Source organism: Bubalus bubalis, chromosome 20, assembly GCF_019923935.1.
Source record: "Bubalus bubalis isolate 160015118507 breed Murrah chromosome 20, NDDB_SH_1, whole genome shotgun sequence".
NCBI classification, from domain to species: domain Eukaryota; kingdom Metazoa; phylum Chordata; class Mammalia; order Artiodactyla; family Bovidae; genus Bubalus; species Bubalus bubalis.
The window spans coordinates 2,783,190-2,795,441 of NC_059176.1; the positions used below are offsets into that span (position 1 = coordinate 2,783,190).

General features: G+C 61.7%; 1 protein-coding gene across 1 annotated transcript; it reads right to left on the reverse strand.

The window, feature by feature from the left end:
• Nucleotides 1–490: 490 nt before the first annotated feature.
• Nucleotides 491–8,618, reverse strand: LOC112580933 (exocyst complex component 3-like protein 4). Its single transcript, XM_045163850.1, is given in 13 exon segments — nucleotides 491–683; nucleotides 1,665–1,786; nucleotides 2,429–2,581; nucleotides 2,655–2,774; nucleotides 3,566–3,680; nucleotides 5,185–5,265; nucleotides 5,461–5,561; nucleotides 5,928–6,001; nucleotides 6,004–6,049; nucleotides 6,297–6,405; nucleotides 7,342–7,697; nucleotides 8,343–8,428; nucleotides 8,546–8,618. Coding segments are annotated over 13 exon segments (1,629 nt in total).
• Between the last annotated feature and the right edge of the window lie 3,634 nt (nucleotides 8,619–12,252).

The following is a 12,252-nucleotide window of genomic DNA, read 5'->3' on the forward strand; positions in this document are numbered from 1 at the left end:
TTCAGACCTGCCTCAGTCTCCCCGTTGGTACAGTGGGCAGGAAAAGGGAGTCACCACGGAACCTCTGGCCGGCCCCTGGGTGTGTGGGGACACAGACCTTCTGTCTGAAGTCAACTTGGCCCCACCCCCCCCTTAGAGAGATACCATTTTAATTCATGTTTATTTAAAAAATAAATACTCTGTTCATTTTCACATTCAGGTGGGTGGGACAGTTAGGCAGGGAGGCCTTCCCGGGTGGGCAGTACCAAAGGGAACTTCTGTGCCAAACCCCCCTCCAAATGCCTGGAATGCCTCTCAGGCTTGCTGGCATGCCTGGCATGACCTCCTCCTGGCCATCAGAAGGAGGAGGATGGACGGTCCACCACTGGGGGCTTCAGGCCTGGGGTTGAGCTGAGGCTGCCTTCCAGGTGTCCCAGCTTGGGGCTCGGTGCCAGGGGAAGGTGGCCGCCCCTCCGTCCACTGGGGTCAGCCCCTTCTCAGGCCAGCAGCACTATATGCAGGTAACCAGCACGTCTATGGAGGTGGACAACTCCATCTCCTCGAAGAGCACGCGGCCCCCGGCGGCCCCGGAGCTGCCGGCCTTGGCCGCAGCCCTCAGCAGGGCCTGGGCGTGGCGCAGGAAGTGCTGGTTCCGACGGCGGCCCAGTCGGCGCAGCGCCAGGATGGCCAGCACGTGGTCCCGCCTGCAGAGACACGCGGGCCCCCACTGCAGACTCGACAGCTCCAGTGACACCCCGGACCCCAGGGCGAGGGGGACCCCGGGACTCGGACTGGAAGCATTAGGGCACCCAGCATTCCTGGGGGGTGCCTGGGTCTTGAAGGGTGCAAAGCCCGGCGGAGACGGGAAGAAGCAAGCCTGATGGGAACGGCCTCTGAGGCCCAGGCAGAGGTTCCGGAAAACTAGTGCACCGAGGGAGGCAGCAGGGGGCCGCGGTGCCGATGCCGCGATGCCGGAGGGGGCAGGCAGGGGAGTCAGAGCCGCCCCGGCCCAGCGGCAACAGACAGGCACGTGCGGGTGGGAGGCTTGGCCCAGTGTGCCGCCCTTCCCGCCCCCGAGCACCCCAAGGAGCTGGAAGCACTGTCTCCCGCAGCGAGGGAGGGCCGGCCAGCCTGCGCAGGGAAACCCCGAGGGTCCAAAGGGAAACCTTCCAAACAGAAGGCGCAGGCTGGGATCTGAGGATTCTCCGGTGGGGCGGGGCGAGGCAGGGGACCGGGAAGGGGCTAGGCCCGGGCTTTCTGTAGCCTCCCCATCCTGGAATCTCCAAGGCCATGGAGAGATTCAGCTGGGATTTCCACGTGCGTGATGACTCAGCACCCCCCAAACACACACCCTAGGATCAAAGCCTTCTTCCTTCTGGCAGGTGTCGGGGCTTCCAGAAAGGGCTTTCTCCCGGAGCTGGGGGCCTGTGCCTTCCCCTAAGACTCGCTGGAGGAAGGGCTCCGGCTCCCTTCAGACTCCAGGGACCACAAGAGCGAATGAGGACGGCGAGATTAGAACACCGGGGAAGGGCAGAGACGATCCCACCAGGGCCCCCGCAGCCTGAGGGTCCGGGCCCGCAGGTTGCGCAGCCCGCACCTGCCCACGGAGGCCGGGGCTAGTCCGAGCCCCGCCCGGCGGCTCCCTCCCCGTCTCCTGTCCCCAGAACCAGCTCCTGGGTATGAACCTGATGTCGGGGTAGCTTCTGATGAGCGTCTGCAGGTGCCGCCCTATATCGTCTTTGTAAGTCTCGCCCAGTATGTCAGCCACGCACGGGATAGCTTGGCCCAGCCACGTGGCCTCGGAGCCCTGCGGAGACGCGGGAGCGGTGGGCCACCCTCGCCCCCAGCCCCCTTCCCGCCCCCGCCTGCAGACCCTCGGTTAGTGCCCGGTTTAGCCCTCCTGCAGCCACCACCGCGGCCCTACCGGGACCGCCTCCGGCCCCGCGGAAAGGGACGCGGCCGGGCTCAGGGTTCCTTTTCCCTCCCCACGACACGGCGCAGAGGAGGCTTTCCGTGTCTGCTCAGGTGGGTGAGCCCAGGCCCCGCGGGGAAGGCCTGCCTGGCATCAGACGGGGAGTCGGGGACCAGCGGCCCAGATGAGGGGTGTCTGTGTGGGGAGGACATGCCTGAGCTCGCTCTGCTGGGGGTGGGGTGGAGGAGAGGTCCGACACAGTCCCCGCCCATCAGACGCGGCTGCGACCCTCATCCCTCCCCTACACCGCCCTCAAAGTACATGCAAATAAACGCAAATATATGCAACGTGTCCTCCCCACCTGGCCCCTCCCTGGCACGCGGAAAGTGGGGCGATCCGCTTGTCAAAGCCGCCCACCGGGGGTCTCTTACAGGGGGCGAGATGAAACCAGACTGAGGGGGGCGCTATTGGAGGGTCCGCGGGCTGGAGAACCCCCAAGAAGGCCAGCGCCCCGGGGCAATCGGGCGATGCTCCTACCAAGCCCTGGAAGGTGCTGCCGATGGCCTGCGCCTCGAGGCCCATCTTCTGAGAGCCGCTCAGTTGGTCGACACCCCGGAGCCGCTCGCGGGGTCTCAGGGTCTGCTCCAGGTACTCGGGGACAACATAGCTGTGTGCCTGCTGCAGTCTCCTGTGGGGGGCCCGCAGGGTCACAGGGAGGAGCCCTGGGCACGCCCCCACCAGCGCCCGCCCCGCCCCCGGATACCTGGGCCAGGGGTGGGGCCATGTGCTCCAGGAGGCCCGAGAAGGCCACCACCTTGTCCATGACAGGCTGCAGCAGGTCCTGGGTCAGCCAGGCCTTGGTGCACAGGTCCCTGAAGAGCGGCTGGGGGCAGAGTGGTGGGCAGTCTGCCGAGAGCTGACCCCCAGCACCCACTAGACCCTCCCCTGGGCACCCAAGGCATGGCTCCGGACAGAGGCGAATCAGGCCAAAGGGCAAGTTGGCATCAGGAAGAAAGTCTGGGGAGCTGACCCCCTTCTCTAAGGTATCTTGGGGACAGCCCCTCTCCTGGCTCTAGACCTTTCCCTGAGACTGTCTCCTCCAGGCCCGGAGGCCCCGAGGGCAAGGTTGGAGTTTGAGCCTCTAGCCAGGCCTTGCCTCGGGAGTCCTGGGGGCGCCTTGAGGGGCTGGATGAGGCGCCATTCCCTGGATGCACCCTCTCTGAGGAGAGAGTCCTCAGAGAGTCTCAGAGTTTGTCTCTGAGAGGAGGAGACTGAAAGCGTTAGTCTCTTAGTCATGTCTGACTCTTTGTGACCGCATGGACTGTACCTCCGTCCATGGGATTCTCCAGGTAAGTATACTAGAGTGGGTTGCCATTCCCTTCTCCAGGGGATCTTCCTCACCCAGGGATCGAACCTGGGTGTCCTGCAATTATAGGTGGATTCTTTACCATCTCAGCCACCAGAGAAGCCCAAGGAGAGTGAAGGATGCAGGTAATTGTTTCCCAACTGTTCTTGCTCAGCTGGGAACGTGTCTGGGTTCCCTGCCTGCGCCCGAAACACCACCCCAACAAGCCCCTATGGTAAATGAGGGCTGTGACTTGGGCCCCCAGGCTCCAGGACACAGGGCGCACCTGCTGGGCAAGGAAAGTGGGGAGAAAGGGCCCACCCCCTCACCTGCACAGCGCCCTGCAAGCCCTGGAGCAGCCGCTTCTGAAAGGCATGGGCGGCAGCCCCCAGGGCCTTCTCCAGCTCTCCAAAGCTTTCTGGGAACTTGGCCAGAAGGTGAGTCCTGGGAGGGGGGAGGGCCAGGAGGGGGCAAAGTGGGCAAGGGGTCACGGCCTGGCATACAGCCGTGAAGGCTGGGTGCCACCCCAGCTCCGATCACTCAGACTATAGTGTGAAGGGCAGCCCCCTGGGGCGGCACAGTGGAGAAGCCCTGGGAGTGGTCATGTGAGGGGGCAGCACTGAGTCCGGGAGCCGAGCACAGGGGGGTGGGCCAGGGAGTGATCGAGGTCCCACCACATGGCAGGGCCCCCCTGTGGCAGGGCTGAGCCAGACCTCCATCCCTCCTGGTGACAGAACAGTGCAGCACAGCCCTTCCTGGCCCAGAGGCCCTGCTCAGACGCCCGTGAGAGTCGCTCAATCATGTCCGACTCTTTGTGACCCCGTGACTGTAGCCCGCCAGGCTCCTCTGTCCACGGGATACCCCAGGCCAGAATATTGGAGTGAGTTTCCATTCGCTTCTCCAGAGGATCTTCCCGACCCGGGGACTGAACCCAGGCCTCCTATATTGTAGGTGGATTCTTTATCCTCTGAGCTCCCAGGGAAGCCCTTTGAGCCTCATAACTGCCTCTCCAAATATCACAATGTCCCCATTTCATCATAGAGGAGGCTCTCCCAGTTTGCAGCCCAGGGACACCGAAGTGAAGTCTTTCAGTCGAGTCCAACTCTTGGTGACCCCATGGACTGTAGCTCGCCAGGCTCCTCCATCCATGGGATTTTCCTGGCAAGAGTACTCGAGTGGGTTGCCATTTCCTTCTCCAGAAAGGCTAAATTTCTACCAGGGGCTTGATCAGAGATGGCCTACACCAGAGTCCCCTGTGCCCAGGACCAGCCTGGCACAGTCTAGGGACAAAAGAGTGTTCGAGAGCCAGCACCTTATCACGGTCGTGCTTTGGGTTCCCAGATGCAGCAAGTACTGCCTGCGTGACCGTGGAGCAGCGGCGATGCCTCTCTGAGCCCCCACACTGCAGTCCCGTCTGGCCGTGGGGACATCACACCATCAGCAGTAGCTGATGCATCTTCAGTTGGGGGACACTACGGCTTGGCCTGGGGTGAAGGCTCTGGCCGCCCAGAGCGGAGGGCCACTGCCCCCTGGAGGCAGAGGAACCCAAGCCCCGGCACCAGCAAGGCCCTGGGGGTTGGGGAAGGGGGAGTGTCAGGGAGGGCTTCCAAGAAGAGAGAGGGTCCCTAAAAGGAAGAAGGCTGAGCGGGATGAAGGGAGGAGAGCATGGAGCCCTGGGTGGCAGGGATGAGCCGGGCAAGGGTGGCTGGAACCTTGGCCTCTGCTCAGCCCTGAAGCTCCCCGTGTCCCTGCCAGGGCCTCAGCTCTGCGGGGCCAAGGGAGGACCCCATCTGGGGGACAGGGGCGGGGACGAGCACGGAGAAGGGGTGCCCTCTGGGAGGCCTTCGGGCAAGGCCACCAAGGGGCCGCAGGGTCTGTGTCTGCGTCGCTGTTCCCAGGTCTCGCGCGCCCCCTGCCGGTCGCTCTGGGAACCGCGGGACAAACCCACCTGAGCTCCTGGCAGGCATTGATGCTGGCGCACAGGTTAGGCTCGCTCACCGCCCCCGATTCCAGAAAAGCCTTTTCGTACCTTGGAGCGGGGTACGCAGGGGCCTTGGAGACTCTCCCTGGCTGCTAAGACCCCGAGTCCGCCCTCCAGGCTTCTCCCTCCCAGTTGTCCGGAATCTCGGATTCCGAGGAAACAGGATGTGTGAGTTCCTCCCCAGGGACAACCAGCGTCCTGGCCACCCCGCCCACCACATCCCGGCCCAGGATTCGCCCGCACCTGTGCAGGAAGAGCCCCAGCGTCGGCACGCAGATCCCCAACGTGGTGGCCTCCAGCTCTGCGGAGATGGCGCCGGCCGCCTTCACGTGCTCCACCATGACCTGCGAGCCAGCGCTTCCGAGCCCTCGGTCCCGATGTCCCCAGCGCCCACCTCGTGGCGCAGGGACGTCTCTACCCTCCCTGATCTGCCTCCCAGTCTTGGCTCCGACTTCCAAGGGGCCCGATTTCCAGAGGGTCAGCCCTCCCAGCTTCGGACACTCACGTGGTCCACCCCCCCCACCACCCTCGCTAAGCTGGGAGCTGTGGCCTCGCTCTCCCAGCTTGGCTATGAGACCTGAAGACCTCTGACCGCGCACCCAGGTGGGGCCTCAGGCTCCTGTCCTATGGGGAGAGGCAGTTGTGACTGTGACTTTTAAGAGAGTCTCCACTGCCCGAGGCCCAAACACACGTCCTTCCCTCCAGCGCACCATGCAGACGTCAAAGGACAGCGACGTGTGGTAGAGGCCCTGCAGCACGTCGGGGGCGTCTGCAGCCGCCCAGGGCTCTGCTCCAGCTGCAGGATGCCATCGAAGCAGCTTGCGACCTTGGTCTTTGAGGGCCAGAGAAGGGGGCCGTGGTGAGTGAGACCCTCCCAGGAGGGAGGCCCCCCCCCACCTCCAAGCCCTAGGGCGCACCCTTGGAGGCAAGGGCACCCCTGCCGGGACACAGGCCCACGCCGGAGGCCGCAGGGTGCAGAGAGGCTCAGACTCTGGGCACTGCGCCTCCCTAGCCCGCTGGCATTGACCACGCTCTACCTGGACCCCGGCCCCTCCGGCCCAGCCCTGCCCTGGTCTCACCTCCAGGAAGCTGGTGTAGTCCTCCAGTCGGGCCCAGACTTCCGGTGCCAGGAGAGGGGGCAGCGGCTCCCAGGGCAGAGCCTGGTCCTGGGAGCCCAGGAAATCAGGACTGGAAGGCAGGGCGGGGCCTGAAGGTCGGGGCGGGACTCTGATGCAGCCGCGGCTGCCCCCACTGCCCTCTGCCTTGGCTCAAAGCCTAAGGCCATCGCTGTGAGGCCCGGAATCTGGGCTTCCGTTCACACGCCCGGCCCCCCACCCTGCCCTCCAGGATTCCGTGCCAAACGCCCCTTCGCCCGACTTCCCACCTCAGGATTTCCTGGCTAAGCAGTCGGTGGAGCGTGCCCCGAAAGCATAAAGATGGCAGTCCGGATGGACCTCGACCCGCTTGCTTCGGGAGTGACCTCCACCCTCATGCTCGGATTCACCCAGGATTGAGCTCTAAACGACCCCAGGACCTTGCAGTTCAGGGTCCAGCTAGGATCCAGCCCACACCGGGGCGGGTGCCTGTCTGCAGCCACACAGAATATTAAGGAGCCCAGCACTTTGGCGCCCCCTCCAACTGCCCATCGTCCTGGGGAGCTGGGGAGCGCTCAGGGGGACGGGCGACCCACCCCATCACGTTCTGCAGAGCCCCGAACCGAGGTGTCCATCCAAAGCAAGAGTGGGGGTGAAAGCCAGCCCTCAAGGAGCGCTGTGAGCCCGTGGTTGTGTCCAGCCTGGAGGGGGCGCCCTTGGCCAGTTCACTCAAAGGCCCCGCGTGGACTAGGGGGGACTCATTGGGCTCACCGCCTCGGAAGCAACCCCGCCCGGAGCGCTTTCCAGCTTCGGGAACCCGAGAGGGAGAGCACCAGGGTCTGGGATGGGGAAGAGAGAATGTCAAAGGGCTCCCGGATCTCGGATCTTGGGTGCCTAACAGCCAGCACTCTCCCGGGGAGGAAAAGGTGCCCTGTGCCCTTCAGAGCAGGTTCCTGAAGGCTTCGCGCGCGGGCAGTGCCAGCCCCTCCTTGCCCTCGCCCCACCCCGCGGCCTCCGGCCCGGGCCTCACCTGCTGTAGACGTTGGCGGCCCAGTCCAGCAGCACGGAGAGCTGCTTGCAGCCGCGGGTGTCGTGTGCGAGCTTCTGGAGGTGCCCGGCCACTGCGCCGTGGAAGGTACGCAGATAGGCCTCCCAAGCCGGGAAGACATGGGCCGCATTAGTGGGGTGCACCTCCCGCTGCACCTTCTGCAGGTTGCAGCAAACCAAAGCACCGAGCTAGGCCAAGAGCCTCGCCAAATTGGGGGCAGGGTTGGCCGCCCCCGGGGCCTCCTTGGCACCCGCCTGCCGCACGGCGTCCTCCCAGTACTGGCGCTTCTGCTCAAAGCGGAGCTCAACAGCCCTCGAGGAGGACGTCCACCCCTTTTTCTGGATGTTTCAGCACTGGACGGGGGTGAGGTCAGGCTGGAGGGGGCTGGCCAAGGCCACCGGGGGCTTATCGAGGCCTTGCAGCCTGCAGGGAAGGCTGTGGGAGGGGCCTTGCTGCTGATGCTGCTGCGGCTCAGTGGCTTCAGTCGTGTCCGACTCTGTGCCACACCAGAGATGGCAGCCCACAAGGCTCCCCTGCCCCTGGGATTCTCCAGGCAAGAACACTGGAGTGGGTTGCCATTTCCTTCTCCTTGGTTCTATATTTAACCAGGGGCTGATGGCTCCCAACTCTCTTCCCCACTGCATGCCCCCCCCCAACCCCTCGGCCCCGTAGAGGACCAGGAGGGGGTCTCTAGGGCCTGGGGGCCTGGGCACAGGGCCCTCATCACCCTCAAGCTCCCCCAGGCTCTGCTCACTCCCCACCGCCTTTCAGCCCCGCCTGGCTGTTGGGGAAAAAGAAGAGAAACTTCTTGGCCTGCTGGGACCTCCCACCCACCCCACTGTGTAAAGACAAGTTGAAGGTGGTGGGGGCCAGCAAGTTCTCACTTCAGCCCAAGGAACTAGGGCCCAAAAGAGGGCAGGATCTGCTGAAATCACGGACCAACCAGAGGCTGAGCCACCCCCCATCCCCAGGCCACCCCCCACCATGGGGACAAAGGCCAGGCTGGAGCCAGCACCTGACCCTTGGGTGATATTGGGCTGGAGTGGCCTCTCCCCAGGTCTCTGTGTGCCTGGGGTGATTGACACCAGGACGGGCAGGGCCCAGCCCCTAACCCACCCCCCTCCCCCCATCTGCCAGCAAGATGTCCTTCCAGGGGACAGACATGCAGGGGGTCACTGAGGCCTACCTTCCTCTCCCACAGGTGGCTGAGCAGCTGGAAGGAGGCTGTCTGGAGGGAGGGGCCGGCCCAGGTGCTCCATGCGGGCCTTATCAGCCCCGCTCTGGCCACAGGTCTTGGTTCTCCCAGATGCCAGGACTCAGGGACCGTGCCCTCAGATCAGCCCTAACACAGCAGGGAGCATCGTGCCAGTGGCCATCTGTCTCCCCCTGCACCCTGCACCATGCCCCCCAGCGCCCAGCAGGGGCAGGAGTGGTGATGCAGGATCCATTCCAGCCGGGCCCAGCCTGCCCCGCTCTGGGCTCTGTCTCCAGGGAGTGTGGGGGCAGGACAAGCCAGACTACCTTGGTTGGCAAGAGCTCACACTTAGTAAGCACCTACTGTATGCTCGGTCCAATGCCTGGCACGTGTCAGATCCCCATGACAACAAAGTGACAGGGTGTCATTCACCCCACTTCATAGATAAGGAAACAGGCTCAGAGAGGGGCAGGGTCTTGCCTTAAGCCACACAGCTCAGGGGCTGGGAGTCAGGACCAGCCTGGGTCTGGCTAGGAACCTGGGAGCAGAGGCTGAACCCTGTCTCCCAATACCAGCAGCCCAGCATTGCTGCCCAGGGAACCCTTTCTTCTGGCAGAGGGTCCGAAGGTGGGCAGGCTGCCAGATGCCAGGAGTGGCATCAGACTTGAAATTCTCCCAGGAAGCCGAGGGGAAAATTCTGGGGGAAGAGGGGCAGCTGCCGGCTGGGTCTCACGGGAGGTAACAGAGGCAGAGACTTGAAACCCAGCCACCCTGCCTGACCACCTCGTCCCAAAGCCCATCGAGGCCCCCCTGGTGTTCCCTCTGTCCCCTGCTCCCTGAATCCTGCTTCAGCAGCTTCCCAAGTCATTCTTGACCTTCACGAGGCACAAGTCAATCAGGTCACTCTCCTACTTTAAACCCTTCTGTGGCTCCCCACAGCCTGGCATTTGAAGCCCCCTCGCCCCCCATCATGGTCTGTACTTCCTCCAGCCTCACTCCCGGGCCTCCTGGGCCTGCACCCAGCCAGCCTCCCAGCTTCTGCTCAGGCAGCTCCTTCTCCCAGCCTCTCCCTCTGCTCCCCACAGCTGACCTGGGTTTCAGAGGCTAGGGTGCAGTTGCCTCCACCTCCGAGCAGTCCTGGGGCTGTGCTGTAGCACCTGCCTGCTCATCAGGCCCCCGGACTGGCCCCTGGCGATGGGGCCTCCTCACTGGCCTGGGGACCTCTGCCCATCCACCCTTCCGTCTCCCCGGAGGCAGCCTGCGGGGGCAGTGAGCCTTCAGTGTGAGGGTCACCCCTGCCTGTGCGGGCCCTCTCGGGCATCAGGCTGGTGTCTTCTAGGCTGCAGACTCCCTGCTGACTCTGCCGTGGCCCCTGCCCCGGGCCTTCCTCCCCACCCATGGGGCCTCTTCCTGGCTCTTTCTCTCTGTTCTATTGCCCTGAGTGTTCAGAGGCCCTGGCCCCTGCACCTTGGCCTCAGCTGAGCTTCAGGAGCCAGGAGACGCAGCCCTGGGCTGCGCCCTGAGGCCCATGTTCTCCAGGTCAGGGCATCACGCCCACTGCAGGGCCAGGAGCAGGGGTGGGAGCACCACCCAGAGGCCATGCTTACTCGAAGCTCCCAGCTGAGGCCACCCTGTCTGTGACCAAGTCAGGTCTGGGCTCCTCTCAGCACTGGATATCTCCACCCCAGCTCCCCCCCCCCCTTTTCCCAGGCCTGCCCTCCTATAGTGGCCCCTCCCAGGTATCCCATCGCAGTCCCAATCTTGCCACCTCCCCAGGGCCTGGGCCAGCACCCCATCCTTCAAAGCTCCAAAGTAGCCAGCTGGGGCAGAGGACGGCATCTCCCTCGTAGTCACAGGTCCTAACTGTACTCCTTCCTATACCCCCTGGATTCCATCTCCTTAGAGGGGTCGGGGGTCTTGCCAGAATATAAACCTCCTTTAAAGCCCTTCTCTGCTGGGTAAGATTCTTCTGAAATAAGGAAGAAGACAAGCATGTGTGTTCTGAGGGCATTCAACATTTGCCTAGAAGAACTAGTTAAGTCAATAAGGCAAGAAAAATGAATAAGAGGTATAAATATTGGGAAGGACCTGATAAGAATGTCATTATTTGGAGGTGCTATGATTACCTGCTTAGAAATAGCTTTCTGACACTCCAGAAAAGCCTATTTTCAAAAAGTTCTTAACCGGACATGGAACAATGGACTGGTTCAAAATTGGGAAAGGAGTGCGTCAAGGCTGTATATTGTCACCCTGCTTATTTAATGTCTAAGCAGAGTCCATCGTGTGAAATGCTGGGCTGGATGAAGCACAACTGGAATCAAGATTGTCGGGAGAAATATCAATAAACTCAGCTACGCAGATGACACCACCCTTATGGCAGAAAGTGAAGGAGAAGTAAAGAGTCTCTTGACGAAGGTGAAAGAGAGTGAAAAAACTGGCTTAAAATTCAGCATTCAACAAATGAAGATCATGCCATCCAGTTCCATCACTTCATGGCAAATAGATAGGGAGAATGGAAACAGTGACAGACTATTTTCTTGGACTTCAAAATCACTGCAGATGGTGACTGTAGCCGTGTAATTAGAAAACGCTTGGTCCTTGGAAGAAAAGCTATGACAAACCTAGACAGCATATTAAAAAGCAGAGACATTACTTTGCTGACAAAGGTCTGTATACTCAAAGCTATGACTTTACAGTGGTCATGTATGGATTTGAGAGTTGGACCACAAAAAAGGCTGAGTGCCGAAGACTCGATGCTTTTGAACTGTGGTGTTGGAGAAGACTCTTGAATCCCTTGGACTGTAAGGAGATCAAAACCAGTGAATCCTAAAGGAAATCAATCCTGAATAATTATTGGAAGGATTGATGCTGAAGGTGAAGTTGTAGTACTTTGGCCACATGATGCAAAGAGTTGACTCATTAGAAAAGACCCTGGTGCTGGGAAAGATTGAAGGCAGGAGGAGAAGGGGACGACAGAGGATGAGATAGTTGGATGGCATCACCGACTCAATGGACATAAATCTGAGCAAACCCCGGGAGATGGCGAAGGACAGGGAGGCCTGGCGTGCTGCGGTCCATGGGGTCGCAGAGTCGGACACGACTGAGCGACTGAACAACAACAACAAAAAGGCACGTAAAAGCCTTCCCTTCTTGAGGCTTTCCTGGTAGCTCAGTGGGAGAAAATCCACCTGCCAACGCAAGAGAAATGGGTTCGATCCCTGATCCGGCAAGATCCCATATGCTGCGGGGCAACTGAGCCCTTGCACCCCAACTATTGAGCCTGTGCTCCAGAGCCCCGAATGGCAGGTACTGAAGCCCGCGTGCCTAGAACCTGTGCTCCACAAGGAAAGAAATCACTGAGATGGGAGAGGCCTGCCCTCCACAACGAGAGCGCAGCCCCCACTGGCCAGAAGCAGAGAAAAGCCCTGCAGCAGTGAGGACCCAGCACAGCCAAAAACAAATCAGTAAATACCAACTTTAAAGGCTCCCCTTAGTACAGCCACCAAATAGAGCCCTTGTCCCCACCCCGCACTGCCATCCCCCTCAGGAGAGGCACTCACTCCTCCTTAGCTCGGCATGCAAGGCTGTACCTGGCCCCTCCAGTTTCTTCTACTCTGTCTCTCACTCACTCGCTCACCCACTCTGATCACTCGGATACACTCACGTGTCCTCTGCACCTTTGTACAGACTGTCCTCTC